The sequence below is a fragment of the Copadichromis virginalis genome, linkage group LG17 (genome assembly GCF_057382275.1).
Source record: "Copadichromis virginalis isolate Kocher_CV1m ecotype Utaka linkage group LG17, C_Virginalis_male_GT1.1, whole genome shotgun sequence".
Lineage (NCBI taxonomy): Eukaryota > Metazoa > Chordata > Actinopteri > Cichliformes > Cichlidae > Copadichromis > Copadichromis virginalis.
The window spans coordinates 4,434,616-4,451,408 of NC_140634.1; the positions used below are offsets into that span (position 1 = coordinate 4,434,616).

The window sequence follows — 16,793 nt, forward strand, 5'->3', positions numbered from 1 at the left end:
TCCATCAATAAATACTTTATTAAACAATTAAAAGCCTTGATTACATGATTCATCAATGCAGAATTTAAAAACAGAGTATGTGTGTGTATGAGATAGAGATATATCTATATATAAAAAAAAAAAAGGCAAAATGTGATCTCCCTACTGTAGTTCATATCTTACTGCATTTCCTTTTTCCATTCACAGTAACATGTAATAAATAATTTAGCTTCTCCTTTAAGATCAATCTCCATACCCAAGTAAAACTTGATGTACTTCGGTCAGACAAATCAGACTTGCCTGACTTAACAAACAGGCATAGCTAACAAAGTGGCCAGTGATCGTTTCTCTAAGGGGCTAAAAGCCAGGTATAAATAAGGACCCACACAAATTACTGAATGTTTGAGCAGAAAGCGTAGCAGCTCCAAAAGACATGTTGTTACTGGCCGAAATAATACTCTGCAGAAAATTGAACAAATAATTTGGTCTGCTTGTGTCCATCTAGCCTGATTGATACTGAAGATAGGAAAGTATTAACACAGTTAATCTCTGTGACAAAGCAATACATTGCATCAATGCCTGGCTAGAGACAACATTTAGTCTGAGTAACTCATTATCAGTTTTAGTATTTTCATGAGATCTGAATAATAAATAAAAGAAATAGAAATCAAACATTTCCCACCATAGCACCAGAGCAATGGTTGACCCAGAGGGATGTGAATGATAAAGTTCCTATAGAGTTGTTTTTTGGTAATGTGAAGCTAGAAAGCTGTTAAGATGAAAGTTACAGATTGAGCCTCTTGCACTGCCATATTAACATGGCTGTGATTCTTTGGGATGACGTCCACAGAAGTTCAAATGGGTTATCAGGCACTGATGACAACCAGTCCTACGTGGAGGTAAGAGTCTATTCTTCACTGTAGTGGGATGTTGCTTTTGGTAAAACACTGCTGCAGCTCTCTGCAACCGCAACAAAGTCAGTGTCTTTTACTGGTCCACTGCAGGTGGGCGAGGACTCATGCATTCAGTGTGCACAGCTCCTCTGGGTCTTGGTTCACTGGGGTGTGCTCTCTTCGCCTCCTGAGACAAAAAGGACAATCAGGATTGAAATGGATTAAAACCAGCCAACTGCAAAACAATGAGTATATAGAAAGACAATCCAAAAAAGTCATTTTGTTTTTACCTTTGATACAGTAAGACTATCCCTGCAGTACAAAGAGTCACCAGTAAAACAGTGATGACTGTTGCCGCTGTGGTTGTTGCAGCGTCTGCAAATGGGAGAGAAAATCCTTAATGTGCTCTGATTCAGTTTCTTCACTGAAAAGAGGTATAACATGACTGCATCTCATTAAATACAACAATTCCAAGTCTGCTTTGTGAGTTAAGTGTTTTCAAACAATCTCAGAGAATGTACCGTCCTAAACATCAATGAGGGAATCTACACTGCGAGTCTGCTCTGTGGCCTTCAGCATTTCTAAAACGTCTTGCTTCACAAACAGCGTTTAGCCTCAAGGGACTCCCTGCTTGTCCATCGAGAAGTTGCATCACTGACTTACAAATAATACACAGACACTCGCAGACCATTATGACCACCTGCTTCCTTTTGCTACCAAAGCAGTCCTTACTTTACTAGACTTCCTTTGGATGTATCACAGTGGGGCCTGCGTGGATTAAAGTTTGATCCACACATCCCACAGATGCTTGATGTTCCTACTTGCTCACTAATATATGCCACATAACAAGTGCAATGATGAAGAGATAATCAGTGTTATTCACACCACCTGCTAGTGGTTCTAAAATATGTTATGGCTGATCAGTGTATTAAATGAGATCTCAGATAAGAAATAATAATGCCGTTGAAGCTTACCAATTTTAAGCGCAGAATGAGTGGCGTTCTTTATTGTGTCAGTCTGTCCTGTTGTCTCCATCACAGGTTCTGCTTTTCCAGTACAAAATAAAATTTATACAAATTAGTGCAATTGTAAAGGTAAAAAGACGTAATCAGTGTCATGCCTGAAAAGTTTCTTATGCATGTACATGCGGCTTTGTGAAATGCTGGGGGAAAAGCAGATATCAAAAGGTTATGCTTTATGTACCACTTAGTAAATTACCACAAGGTGGGGTAAGGTTGGGTGGCAGTGCTTGTGTTTTAATAAAAACACAAAACAAACACAAACAAACCCCATTGCATTTATGGCTTATATAACCTATGCTTTATTTCACAGGCTTATCAGCTGAAATCCAAACATACACATCCTTCTGTATATGTCTTGACTTTGATAACTCTTTGAAAGTCTGCTGACATTTCTCAAACAAACGATCCTTGGTTCATCACAATTGATTCTCCTGAGTTTCATTCTTTTGGTAATCTGCAGATTCAGGTGTGGACAGTTACTGCATCTGCCCAGCAGGGGGAGCTCCCAATGCAACAGTGTTTTTCCTTTAGAAAGCCTCACTTAACACTAGTATTTCTTCATACATTTTTAACAGAGTAAATGGTTACATGTAAATAGCTGTGTCACCATTTCAAAGTCAAATGATTTTTGTTGTCCTTTTTGTTTGGCTTTTTGCAAAGAGTCTTAGTACTTGAACAGCAATCGAACTATTAGCTCTCAGAAATTGTGTTTAATATGATAATTAACTAGTGTTACAGCATTTACGATAAAGAATAGTATAGGTCCCCTTTAAATAACTGCTTATATAAATACTGCAATGACAGCTGTCTGGACTCAATGGAAGAGACGGCACATTAGCAGCTTCAGCTGTTGTTTTTGTAATGATATCTGTACTGCTTTAAAAAACAAACAAAAAAAACCAACCCACACACATTTATGTCAAAGTATGATTTTTTTTTACTTTTTATGTTAATGAAGCCCTAGTTTTGAAACTTGAGCCTGTGATCACAAAAAAATAAATAAATATTGAAATTCATTTAGATATCGTCTTTATATAGCCCAGAGAAGTTTCAAAGATGGCTTCAGAAGCCCAGACTTATTTCTCAAGCACTTTGATAATATCCTGTGAACCAGCATTAGCAAAAATATCATCCATTACATGATTTTATATGCTGAGGGCATCAGAGTCCTGCAGCCCAGGTATTGTACAATTCCCTTTTTAAAATCCAGTTTCAAGTGCAGAGAAAGGCTGATTCACCTCTGCCTAAGACTTTGACCTTGGTATTAAAACCTTAGATGGCACCTGCCCAGTTTCGGTTTCAGTTCCTCCTAAATTATTTTCATAAAACCTTTCCTTTGGAAGGACAGCAACTAGAGATGCACAATCTTTTTCTCCCCCGACCTGCTGTTTGCTTAGAGTTTAGTTACACGGCCTGCACCCATTTAACCAGTTACTCTTTCCAGTGTACAGCTCTCTTTCACCCGTCACCATTTGTGGTTAAGGTTCAACTGGAACTGCTTTTGAGGTTTGACCTGTATATAGCTGCTGTTTGTTATGAAACAGATCTGGGTTTCAGACTTTGTGTGCCGTGTCCTGGCTTTAGCATGACAGGGAAGGAAGACCCAGAGTTCTAAAGGCTAACAACCTTTTGAACAGCACTGTGCTATTCAACACCCAACCATAAAAACAAACGTGTGCTGTTGATGCTAATGATTGTGTATCACAACATTGTAGATTCTCTTAAAGATGTTGATGTAAAACCTCAAAAACTACTTCAGTTCCCTTTTCACATCATATTTACAGTACAGTCCATTAAGTGCCCATCCCTAGACGTCCCTTATGTCACTAATGTAGAAAGTAGTTTCTGCTACAAGACAATTTTTTTTAAATTTGAGATTTTAACCAATTCCTTGCATAGCTGCGAGTGCCTAAACCCATCTGCTTTCACCTATCCTTGGGCAAGATACTAACCCCAAATTGCTCTCCGATGCATCCATCGGAGTATGAGAGTGTGTGTGTGTGTGTTAGCTATAAAGCACTTAGAAAAAAAAATGTGCTTGTGTGAACGCACAAGTTGTGTAAAGCGCATTGAGTGCTCAGATGAGTAGAAAAGCGCTATATAAGAACCAGTCCATTTACATAATCTGGACTTGGTGGCTTGGAACCTTCCTTCCCACTGTTACCAAAGTGCTGCTCATAGGGGGTCATATGATTGTTGGGTTTTTCTCTGCATCTATGAAGCACCTTGAGGCGACTTATGTTGTGATTTGGCGCTATATAAATAAAATTGAATTGAACAGCTGATTTCTTTCTATAGGTGACCGAATTACTAAAAGTGGTTTCAAAGAAATTTGTCAACAGTTTCTATTGAAATTTTAGCATCAATGTGGCAAGCGTAGCATTGAAGACGCCAGATTTTACCACATTTTTTTAACCACATTGACACTTTGAGTCAGACAGATTTCGTTAGCTTTCAGTAGTTCTAACGAAACATGTCCACACTGCATGGATTACTAAAGCGTCCAGTTTGTATCTTCAAGATCACACAACGTTTGTGTTTGATTACTGGCCTGTATTATTCATACTTACAAATTGAGGGTTTAGGCAGTGAAGACTACAGGATGTTTATATATGATGACGGTCCTATAAGTGTGCACAGTTTGACTCTCTCTCACACACACACACACACACACACACACACACACACACACACCATTGTTATGACAACTTGGAATGAAATTCCTCGTGCCAGACCTTCCATGGACACTGGTGGTCTTGTAATATGATGTGTGGTGCACACTCCACAGAATTATTCATTCAACACAACGTTCCACCGCTGAGGGAAATCTCTAAGGTTGGATTACAAATTAATCTTTTTGAATTTCCTTCAGTCTTATAAAAAAAAAAAAAGAAAAAAAAAAGACACTGAAGCAGTTAAAGAAAAGCACATGCCCTCAGAAGTCTTCTAATTAAGCACTGCAGGCACTGACAGGTTAGAATAATTGTGCAGTAAGTAAGTGTAATTTGAAGCCTATCCATTCTCTTCCACTTAGGCAAACAACCATTCGCACACAGATTCACATATATGGGCAATTTAGAATGACACCACACACACACACACACACACACACACACTTCAAGAACCAGTACAGTTCCTTGGCGTAACCATCTTACTTTGACATCATGTGGTCACAGATAAAACAAAGCAGATTAGATTCTGAAGGGCTACTTCTGGCTCAGAAGCAGTTTGTTTTACATTCAACGTCTGGTGAGCCATTAGGTGCTAGAAAAGCATCTCATATCTGAACGGTCCCTTCTCATGTCCCTCTTGGTCTCAAGCAGAGCTGATTAAATGACAAAAATATATTTATATTGTAGAGGGTGCCCATTTTAGTGATAAAGGTGTCAAAAGGCTTGAAGGAGAGTACAGTGGGGAAAGACCAAATAAACCCCATAATTTAGTAGCTTGTAGAACCATCTTTAGCAGCAATAACTTGAAACAATCAGACTCGCATCCTTGAGGAGGAAGTTTGCCCCACTCTTCTTTACAATGTTGCTTTATTTCATTCGGGTTTGCAACCATTTGTTTATTCATAGTATTCTCAAGTTGTGCCACAGCCTTTCAGTCAGGCTGAGGTCTGGGTCATTGCAGACCTCAGCAGCTATGCCTGGGATCACTGCCCTGACTCCATGTGAACAGAGCTGTGAGACAAATGGCCTCATATTTGACTGTAGAATACTTTAGTATATAGTGGGGCTCATGGTCAACTAAATCACTAGGAAGCCCAAATCATCACCTCTCTGCACCACCATGTTTGACAGCAAGTATGAGACAGAGCCACTGAACACAAGAGTCCCTATAAGCAGTCTGGTGGATGAGGTTAATCATGACTTTGGGCGTCAGTAGCAACATTTCACCTGGCACACTTGAAAGCAACAGCTCAGCAGAAGCTAACTGAGAAAGTACGTATGAATTTAAGTTCTTTACCGTGGGTGGTTGTCTGTGTACTGGTTCCTTGTTCAAGCACTGTGCTTGAATTCTGCATCATCTGGGCAGTAGAAGCTGTTGCTGAGAAGAAAAAACCCACCTCTATTAATACTATAAAAACCCTGACCACATCTCTCACTGCTAAGATTAGTTGTAGCACGAATTATCCCTCTGTTATGAAACATGCGTTTGTTCCATTATCCCAAACTAAAACCCCATAACTATCTTCAAGCATGCATGGAGTGTTATACTGCGTTTGATTTTACATTAGTTAGCTTCAACATGCCACGTATATTACAATAGCTGAAAAATACATGCAGGATTTAATGTTATCTATCAGTCCATTTTCTTCCACTGCCCCTGCAGGTTGCAGGGGCAGCAGCCCCGCAAAGAAGCCCAGACCTCCCTCTCCCCAGCCACCATTTAATATTAGTAAATGGCCTGTATTTATATAGCGCTTTTACTAGTCCCTAAGGACCCCAAAGCGCTTTACACAATCAGTCATCCACCCATTCACACACACATTCACACACTGGTGATGGCAGCTACATTGTAGCCACAGCCACCCTGGGGCGCACTGACAGAGGCGAGGCTGCCGGACACTGGCGCCACCGGGCCCTCTGACCACCACCAGTAGGCAACGGGTGAAGTGTCTTGCCCAAGGACAACGACCGAGACTGTCCAAGCTGGGGCTTGAACCGGCAACCTTCCAATTACAAGGCGAACTCCCAACTCTTGAGCCACAATCGCCCCTAGTAATGGAAATTAACATTTTGTTAAACAAAATGTTAAGAGGAGCTGGAGTTGTATTTGTTGCTCCCAGATGAATTTTCCTCACTCATTCATGACTATCACTTAGTCATGAATGACTAAACAAGTTACCTATGACTAACCACATTTTTTGGAAAGCTTGAGTTAAATTTCACTAAACACACCTGGGCATGATTACGGTCATATCTGTTAAAGAAATCACTCAAGCAGATCCTGTCTGACAAAGTGAAGTAGATGTCAAAAAGCAACACATCATGCCAACCCTAAAGAAACCATCATGGAGTGGTGAGCCTACCAAAATTACCCCCAAGAGCCCATTGGCTGCTCATCCAGGAGACAAAACTACAAAAAGCCCCAACATTTACAAAAAAAAAGAAAAAAAAGAAAATGCAGGCCACACTTGCCTCAGTTAATGTCAGTGTTCATGATTCAGTACCAACAAGTAAAAAACAAAAAAAAAAACAAAAAAAAAAAAAACTAAGTTTTTTTTGTTTGAGTAAATAGTCAATGGACTGATGAGACAAAGGGTTGAGGTTTGGATTTCATTACATCTGGAATACAGCTAACAAAGCACTTCATGAAAAGAACATCATACCAACAGTCATATGGTAGTGCAATGATCCCTGTCTACTTTGCTTCTTCAGAATTTGAACAACTTGCCATAATTGACTGAAACAATTATTCTCTCAGTCAGAAACTCCTGTAGGAGAATGTCCAGGAAATTCATGCCATGAAGCTCAAGTGCACTCTGACAATGATTTAAGAAATCATTAAGAAAAAACAAAAACAAACAAAAAAGCCCCAACAACAACAACCAAAAAACAAAACTGGCTTTCCAGGCTTAAGTTTGTCTAACACTTAGATTTGTGTGATGATCTGAAACATGCAAGCATGACAAATATGCAAATAACAAATAAGGGGAGGGGTGGGGGTTCACAGCCACAGATGTACACAGCAGAAATGTAAACTGCCCCACTGATCATTTACAGTTAATCTGAGCATGACAACTGCTGTGAAATGAATGACTCATAGGAGCTGGGGCATTTTTACTTTACTGTTAGTAAGGGCCCAAACCAAGTCCCATAATTTGCAAAAGTTAGTTCTTGAAGCGGTGATTATGATATCAAGATTGTCTGGTTGCTTAGCTGAGCTGTGTTGAACTATAATGATTAAAGGAACTAACCATGGGAACACTACCAGAAGTTTCTGTTACTGGATACATTTTGATTTGACAAGAACAGATGCGCTTCATTTCCATGATGCTAAAAATCATAAATAAAGAAATAAAACTAAATTTCTTGATGTCATTCAAAGCAGATTTGCTACAGATCAAATCTTTTTGTGTTGCTGTAGGACTTGAGGTTTCACTACAGTAAACCATTTCCTTTAATAGTAGCTGCACTGCAACACCTCCTGGATTACTTTGAGAGTCATTTCACCCAAATTACCCAGTTCAAATGTCGTCTTTTAGGACCATTTGCTCACTGTACACTTAAATAGCCCATGTTACATCTACTAGTTTGAACATTCCAACCTGTAACACTGCAATATATCAATAAGAATAATAACTTAACCCTCTCAGGCTCAAATTTAACTTTTTGTTGCTAATGCACAACCAAGTCCTGCAGTGGTACTTCTGAGTTAAATTAAAAAACACCTCAGAAAATATGTATGTGGGGTAATCAGGTTGTTAGTTTTTAACTGTTGCAAATCGGCAATGCCTGCCTCGAGAGGGTTAAACTAAAAGGAAATTCATGTGTCTTAGTTCATCTGCCATTTGTATGAGAATTAAGAAGCCTGATGGCTGCAGGTACTGGGGTTTGTTTTTGTTCCATAAGAAGGTGTAAAAAATGGGTGATAAAAGTAAAATGAGTAATATATACACAGACACTATACATGGCTCTAATATTAGTATTACTGTCACACCGTTGAGACATTTAGTTTCCTTTTAGTTTATTAGTAGTGGTTATAGGTCACGGTTTTTGATCGTCACAATCATGCAAATAGAGAACTTACTGATAGCGGAAGTACTGACGGAGTAAGAGGAAATATCAGTGTGACTCTCTGCAAAACCAAACCATCATTAAGCACACATGTCAGCAAAGTATGGCAAACACCATTTTCCTTAGACAGACGCTTACCTGTTGTTGTTGTACTTGTTGCTTTTGGTGGTTGTGTTGTGGTTATCCTTGGGTCAGCTGAAACATGACAAAGAAATACAAGAGATGCATTTAAAAAAAAAAAAAAAAAAAATTAAAGTGGGAAAGCTTAAAAGAAAAAAAAGAAAGAAAGAAAGTACTGTATGGATCAGAGATCTATTATAGATTATAAATCTATTATCACCACATTCTGGCTGAAAGTATTATAGACTTGACTAAGATCCAACTATTCCCCATGTCCAGGGTGTTCTACAGGTAGACAGTCAAATCCCTTTTACTTTGCATTCTTCACTTCACTGCATTCCCATGATGCACTGCTCTGCACATCTGTCTGTCACAAATCAACCCGATACTGGTCTCCATCTGTTCCACTTTGCCTGCATTTTCTTCTCCTCTCTTGCGCAATGTTCGTTGTTTTGGATGGTTGACAATAGACATTTAAAAAGGCATCTACATTCCCTCTTTGCATACTCAGCTTTCCAACAATCTCCCTCTCATTTACATACATGTACCGTGTCTTGGTTCTATTGACTTTCCTTCCTTTACTTCTCCAGGCTCTCTTAAACCTGCTTCCTGCTCCCACTAAAGATCGCGATGTGAACATTCTAGTCCACACAGACTCATGTCTGACCTCACTCGTCATTATCATAGCAAACAAGAAGCACCCAAGAGCTGGTCCCTGATGTAACCCCATCTCGACAATGACCTCATTTGTTGCTGCATCACCCTCAGATTTTTCCTCTGCTACTTCTGACTTCCTCATGAAGCACCAACCTTATGCTTTCACTAGATTAGAGACAGTACAACTTCTTTTGACTTTTTATATACTTCTCCATCAGCACTCTCCAAGAAAACAGTGTATCTATAGTGCTCTTTCTACAAAGCCTTGTGGGACGACAGCAGGAAACGTGGACAGCTAATGAGGCTAAGAGTGGTACACATTGTGAGTATAATCAGCAAGAAGGCAACTAGGAAAGTCAAAACAAATACAAAGCACAAGAGACAGAGTAAAAACTGGAAATGACAAAGACTCAGCCATGCATACTTGCAGAAGGATGACCATGAGACAAAACTGGAGAAACAGAATAAAGAACCAAAGGCAAAAATAGAGACTGAAAAGCATCAGATACTCATCTCCACATGCATGATAAACAGAATTTAAAAAAAAAAAAAAAAATCAAACCCATAAAACATAAGTCTGGGTACAAGACCCAGGGCAAGTGACATTTTATCCCCACTATAACTGCACATCACTGCCATTCTTGTAAAAATAGATATCAGCACCAGTGCACTTCTTCATTCCTTAAGCATTGTCTAATTGTGTTACACAGTGTCTCAAAAAGTCCACTGCACTCACTTCCTCCTTACTAATCCTCTGGATCCCCTAAATTACTAAATGTCCTTCCCCTGCTCTCCCTTTCTCATGTCCTTCTTTCATGGAACCTTAAAAGTGCTCCTTCCATCCAATGTTTTGAGTCTATAGACAATCTTTCATCAAATCTGTTTCCTAGCAGGTGAATAAATGTTTGTGGTGTGTAGAAACAGGTGCATGCGAAATATTCACTCATTTCCTTTTACAGTAGATAATGTCACCTTTGCGCCAAGCTAGAGTCTAAAAAGGAAACTGCTCACAGTTATCAGCTGTGACAACACAAAAACAAACCACATGTGGGTGGCTTTCCACTGCACCCGAAAAGGAACCATTGCATTCTCTTATCTCTTGTAAATTTCAGACTTCCAGCCAGACACCTGACGTCAACAGTTCTAGTATGACTCTACATTTGATAAATCGGAAGGGAGGGCGTGCCAGTGTACTACAGAGCGTGGGATGGTTTAGTCGGCTGGTTTGAACCGAACCATCTTGACACACGGGGCTGTCAGTACTGTTGAGGTTTTATCAGTAAACAGAGGCTAGTGTGACTTTTATTCAGCCAGAGACAGACAAAGACTAAATAATCCACCGATAATCAGACATCCTTCGGTTGTGCCACAGATACCAGGCACCAGCCTATGCTCTGTATTAATATTTTAAGTTCCTCCAGGGAACGCATGTAGGGGCTGGCCTTCTATAAACCCTCTCCACCCATTCATCCAAGAGCAGACTTTCAGGGTTACCTAGCAATTCAGTCATCCCCTGGGGTAATGACTGAACATAACAGCTCCCATTTTTCAAAGTGATAATGGTAATGGATTCATGTTATGATAATACCAGTACTACTACTTCTGAGCACTCAAAATTCAGACTGTCAGCACTATTAGCAACCATTAGCTGTAATCCAAGAATCTAGAGTTATAACAAATATGGGTTCATGGATACTGGATTTGTAATCCTCCCCCCCAAGGCCAAATCTAATGTGAATACTTGAAAGTTAACCAAGTGGAACTTTTTAAACTAAAAGGGAAAAAGAAAAGCAACAAGCCGCAGTACCGCTGTTTCCAAATGACCTCAGCTTGGAACGTCAAGAGAAGAGAAGCCTCTTTGAACCATTCAGCTGTGTTTGGGACCTCGTAACAATGTACCGGTTTACATGTGTGTGGATAGAGAGATGTTTTCATCTTTGGTGTTAATAAATGTACCAGCAAATAATACTTACGTATACACACCAGCGATGGTTTGCTCCACTGTGCTCCAGGATTTTCGCATTTGATTAAAGTTGAGGTTCCCGCTTTTCTCAGGTAACCATCCATACATTTGTAGCGAAAACGGTCATCTATTTTGAAGCAGCCTTGTTGTGGGAGGTTTGTTAAATTCAACTTTGGAATTTCTGGACATGGACAGCTGTTATCTGTAAAAATAATAATGATAATTTTTTTTAAATAAAACTATACGATTAAAAATAAATAACCAGTATTTTTTTGGCGAATGGTGTACGTAAGTTCCATAATTCTAACTTCTAGCAATGTACTAATGGTAACCTGATGTCGTCAATAAAAACGTTTACACCATCCCATACACATCAGGTCAACCCCGCTTCTAAGTCAAAAATTTAGCAGGATTCATAACGATACACACTTGCGACTTTCAGCATTTAGGTTTCACTATGAAGATTTACGATACGGAGACGGCGAGAAACAATGATTTACCAAAAATAAACAAAACACAAATCAAGCCGCAGGTATGTCTTCAATAAGCAATTATCCCCCTCCGACATATCTCACCGTAAAACGCTGACGTGTGCGAGTTTATTTATGCCTTCTATTTGAACGACTTGTCTTTGAAGGTGATCAAATTTAATCACTGATTAAATAAGCGATAAACTATAAACAAAACAAATTGCGGCATGCGCAGTTTAAAGCACTTTCTGGAGCGTACTCGGTCGAGTTGAAATTTGTTTGCACTTACCGCTGCTGGATAATTGAGACCAACATACTATCATAACGCAGACGGGGAAAGCCAGTGAAACCAGAGCCATCGGACACCTCGGTAGTGACTTAAAACATGTTCACTAAATAAAACCAGGCCGGTAAAGACCATCGTCGCTGTCGCCGCGGTATTTCTTTTCGTTCACACTTTCGCTTTATATCATGACACTCCCCTTGTGCTGTGTGTGATCCGCCCATTTTAACAACAGGGCATATTTCTGCAGAAATTGCTGGTTTCAAATGAGTCATCCGGGCGCCAGATGGCGCAAGACCGTAAAATCCCGGCAAATGTTGGCTCTTGGTTTTTGTTTTTGCGCTCCGGCTTCCGTTACGAGCAGTGAGGAGGTATATCAAATGTGCTGGTTAGCCTTTTTAAAGAAAAAAAGTAGATTAATATGAACTGACTTGTAATTAATTTTAAATTCTATTTAATAGTGGTAGGTATAGAGACAGTGGAACGAATGTTGGGTCTTTTCTTGACACATTTCATAAGGAGCAGACATTAGCAACACTAGCCTTAGCTTTCGTTAGCTAGCTAACGTTTCCCAGTTTCTCCTGGGAAATTTGCTTCAGTATCAAACGACGGAATCACAAAAGGTTATAGCGGAGATTTGTGATTTAGCTGTTGCACGTTATAACCGATTTAATTTTTTTTAAAATTTTTTGCTTTTCCAAGCAGTGAAGGACTGAATGATGATACCGTAGGCTCGATAAATATTGAGAAGTGAAACGTGTTTGTGTGTCCGAAGGCAACAGGAGCACTGACGGACAGCAATGTCGCTCTATGATGACCTCGGTGTGGGTGCCAGTGACACTAAGACCGAAGGCTGGTCCAAGAACTTCAAGCTGCTACAGTCCCAGCTGAAGGTGAAGAAGGCGGCTCTGACACAGGCCAAGGTGCGTGCAGTACTACACATGTATTATAGTGGGCTGTCATTCAATCAAGCTTAACGTACACTTTTGTTTATAAGATGGTCAGAAATGATGATACTAGTGCTTATGTGTGTACATGTGTACATTTTTATTAGCTTGTAAAAAAAGCTCTTTTTTTATATTGTTAAATATTAATGTAATTTAATTAACAAAATATTTTATATTATTTTACATTTGGTCTGAAAAATGTTATGAATGTTTTGAATTAAATCTGGTCTAGTACATCCCAGTCTTGCCTCATTCTTCCCTTCTATGTAAAACTGAGCGGTTGCCGTCAGCCTTCATTAAGCTGTATGATTTAAACACAGTATCAGACTAAGTTAATAGTTCTGCAGATTTTAATAAAACTTCTGCAGCTTTACAGGACTTTTAAAAAAAAAAAATAAACAAATGGCCGTGGATGGAGCAGCTACGAAGCTCACTTTTCATCACTTTGGAGTTTGTTGATCAGGTGCTTTGATGAAGGACTCCCACTCACTTTTTCCCAGTAAAGGTTTTAATGTTGATCACAGGAAGCACGCTGATGTTTTGGACACCTGAAACAAGTTTTCTTTCACTCAGCCTGAGCTTACCGTCTCGGTAACGGCTCTGCCTTTTTGCTCTTTGCAATCTGTGTATGTGTAAAAAGAATATGGCTCCATCTTAAACCAGCGTCATCATCACTCTTGCCGTTGTGTTATCAGTGCTTTTGTTGAAAACTGGCGGCTGTGTGGACTTAATTTGGTCAAACCTATTATTTACATGCTGCTCCTAAATAAGTTTCTATTGTAGGTTTGTTTTTACATGTAAATGTGGGTGAAATGCTTGCATTTCCATGGTGATAATGGCACGCTACAGAGTCGTATGTTAAACGAAGCATCAAAGCAAAAGATTTGTGTTTAAAAACTTTTTTTAAATTGAAATATTTGATTTACTTGATGAATCATTGCAGCCCTGGGCGACATAGTGGTTATTTGAGTTACAAAATAACCCCTATGAGTAAACCACAAATGAGTATGCCGAAAAGCATCTCTGAATGAACTTGTCTATATACAGCAGTTTTCTTGCCATAATTTGGGCTTGTTTATACAGACTGAGGTTTTTTTCTTTTTAATGCTACTTCCTTTCTGAGTATTGTTGCTGACCATGTCCATCCAATCATGACCACTGTGTGCCCATGTTCTGATGGCTGCTTCCTGCAGATAGCATCCCATGTCACAAAGCTCAGATAATCCCAGACTGGTGTCTTGAATGTGATAATGAGATCCCTGTGCTCGAATGGTCTCTGCAGTCACCAGATTACAATTCAGTAGAGCATGTTTGGGATGTGCAGCCAACATATCCGCAGCAACTGTCTGTCATGCCAGTGTGGAGCAAATGGTTTTCTGTTTGATGTATTTCTACAGTCACTGATCAGAAGAAGAACAAGGTTAATTGGTTGTTTTGTTTATGCTGTTTTTTTTTTTGTTGTTTTTTTTCTTTTCTGTAGACCCAGCGGATGAAGCAGACCACCGTCTTGGCGCCTGTCATTGATCTTAAGAGAGGAAGTTCCAGTGATGAGCGACAGATCACAGACGCTCCTCCACATGTTGCGGCTGGCCTCAAGGTACGGCTCACAGTGTTTGTTATGGATGGGTATTCAAGACCAGTGTTAAACTGTTACTGGGTTGGTCAGTATGGAAATATTGAAAAACACCTGGACAAATTATGCTGTTTGTGCAGCATTACTTGAGTCTTAAATATCTGTAATGCTGCACAAACATCGGTCAAACGGTCTTTTATAACGACAAAGCTGGTGGTGATCGTGTCTGACGTTGCTGTGTGTTCACATTCTCTCTGATCGTGGCTTGCAGGCTGAATGTTAAAAGCAAAGGCTCACTTTGAGACAGGTTGCATATTAGTAGAGTAACACCAGCAACCTTTGGAAAGCTTTACAAGGATTCTTTTAGTCAATGCTTCCTCGGATATGATGAGATTTGCTGAACTACAAATAAAACTGTTTCCAAATCAAGTCGAGACTGAATGCTGTTTTTAAAATAAATCTGCTGATTTGTTTGATAAGCAGCAGCCACTGCTTCTTTATTGGACACTGGTCAGATACTAAATTCAAGCTTATTCTCAGTTTCTACATGAGACAGGAAGAAACAGATTTACACGGCTGTCGTCATGGTTCAGTGATGAGTGTATGTGGAGCTGCAGTCGCTCCTTTCTGGGTGACAGTGAGGCAGCGCTGCAGTAGAGATGAGCAAGGTGGAATGAAATAAGTTTTATTTCTTTAGTTAAAAACAACTGCTCTTTGCTTTGCAGGTATAAAGATAATTGAAGAATCACATCACCAGTCTAATATGCGTAAACATGTATAAAAACCACATTTCCCCTGCGTTCATCCACCCCTCGTGTGCCATAAATCCAGCTTTATCTTTAGTATTACATATAGTATTCTATAGCGTAATGTTGTCAACCAGTTCTTTCATGTTGTCTGTATTTTGCTGTTTTTAATTTTTTTTTTAAAATTTAATTCAGTTGGATCTTTGCCAAAGATGCAGAGGGAGAATATAACAGTGTCCAGTGTAAAAATTGTAAAGGAACTCATTTATCTCACTCATATGTTGCTGGTTCTTGCTTTAGGATGCAGTCCCCAGTGCCTTCTCTGCTAGTGATGTGCTGATCCCCTTAGCAGACGAGTATGACCCCATGTTCCCCAATGACTACGAGAAGGTGGTGAAGCGTCACAGAGAAGAACGGCAGCGACAGAGGGAGCAGGAGCGGCAGAAGGAAATTGAAGAGAGGGAAAAGTATGGCTGTTTTCTTTTCTTTTGTTTTAAATTCTCCTCAGTAGGCGATGTATTATACAAGCTAAAGATTGACAAACTAGATGAAATAAAATACTTGAAGCTTTCTATTCTTCCACATTTAAAATGATTAAAATAGATTTTTATTTATTAGTTTTCAGGAATTTGGAGGATCTTTACTTTGATTTAGAAATGAACTGAATGAAGCAGACAACTAAATCCTGAATGTGGGCGTTGTGTCTGCAGGAAAAGGAAAGACAGACACGAAAGTGGAGCTCCCAGTGGTTTCTCTCGTTTCCCGGCAGCAGAGGAAGACTCGGATGAGGAGGAGGAGTACGAAAAGGAGAGGAGGAAAAGAAGTGAGTTCTTGAAACACTGAATGATGTTTTGACTCTGATTTGCAAGTAAAATAATCTGTGATCTGATCCTTATCCACATTGTTTAGACATTTAGCGTCTCGTGATTTCAAATCAGTTGACACCCTAGATGGTTTGTGCCCCTCCCAGAGATTACTTGTCTTTGTTTTCTTATCATAAATTGATCACTGAAGTTATTTTGAAAGTAAAACAAAAAGTAAAACCCACTTGCCTGATTGTTTGATCTGTTTTTGTCTCTGTTTCAGGCATGGGTGGAGCAGCCATTGCCCCTCCATCTTCCCTTGTGGACAGAGATGGTAAGTCTGATAAGTCTGAGGTAGAGGTGGGCGATAGAACGATAACGATATGTATCGCGATATAACTTTTACTCGATAGAGAAATTAAGCTATCGCGATAGACCTCGCCGCTCTTGTCCTCAAAAAAAAAAAAAAAAAGGTCAGCCAATCCAAATTAAGTAGCGCAGAGCCGAACCAATCACAGCCGCAGCGTCACGTCGCGTGACTTGTTACGTACAGCACAAGTGCCAAGCCGCACGTGTGTTTGTTTGGGAAGCAGC

General features: G+C 39.7%; 2 protein-coding genes across 11 annotated transcripts in view; one reads left to right on the forward strand and one right to left on the reverse strand.

Moving 5' to 3' along the window:
- On the reverse strand, positions 1-12,312 carry il15ra (interleukin 15 receptor subunit alpha). Of its 7 annotated transcripts, none has more exons than XM_085435817.1 (8): positions 12,137-12,312; positions 11,388-11,579; positions 8,776-8,832; positions 8,651-8,698; positions 5,864-5,944; positions 1,847-1,918; positions 1,163-1,247; positions 1-1,059 (listed from the first exon to the last, which is right to left on the reverse strand). In XM_085435817.1, the coding sequence occupies exons 1-8, from the start codon at positions 12,204-12,206 to the stop codon at positions 996-998; spliced, it is 669 nt and encodes a 222-aa protein (XP_085291943.1). In that variant the 5' UTR covers positions 12,207-12,312; the 3' UTR covers positions 1-995. The 7 variants fall into 7 exon arrangements, with proteins under 7 accessions (XP_085291943.1, XP_085291944.1, XP_085291945.1 ...); XM_085435818.1 differs by having other exon boundaries at positions 1,847-1,915; positions 12,137-12,310; XM_085435819.1 differs by lacking the exon at positions 8,651-8,698.
- rbm17 (RNA binding motif protein 17) overlaps positions 12,161-16,793 on the forward strand; it is a 19,349-nt gene continuing 14,716 nt past the window's right edge. For 2 of the 4 annotated variants that reach the window (XM_085435816.1, XM_085435815.1), the window contains exons 1-6: positions 12,437-12,501; positions 12,906-13,053; positions 14,558-14,674; positions 15,697-15,863; positions 16,107-16,219; positions 16,483-16,533. In XM_085435816.1, the coding sequence (XP_085291942.1) occupies positions 12,931-13,053; positions 14,558-14,674; positions 15,697-15,863; positions 16,107-16,219; positions 16,483-16,533 (571 nt within the window). In that variant the 5' untranslated portion in view covers positions 12,437-12,501; positions 12,906-12,930. Of the gene's footprint in view, positions 12,218-12,436; positions 12,502-12,905; positions 13,054-14,557; positions 14,675-15,696; positions 15,864-16,106; positions 16,220-16,482; positions 16,534-16,793 lie in introns of those variants that run through there. The other 2 variants (XM_085435814.1, XM_085435813.1) reach the window with 2 other exon arrangements.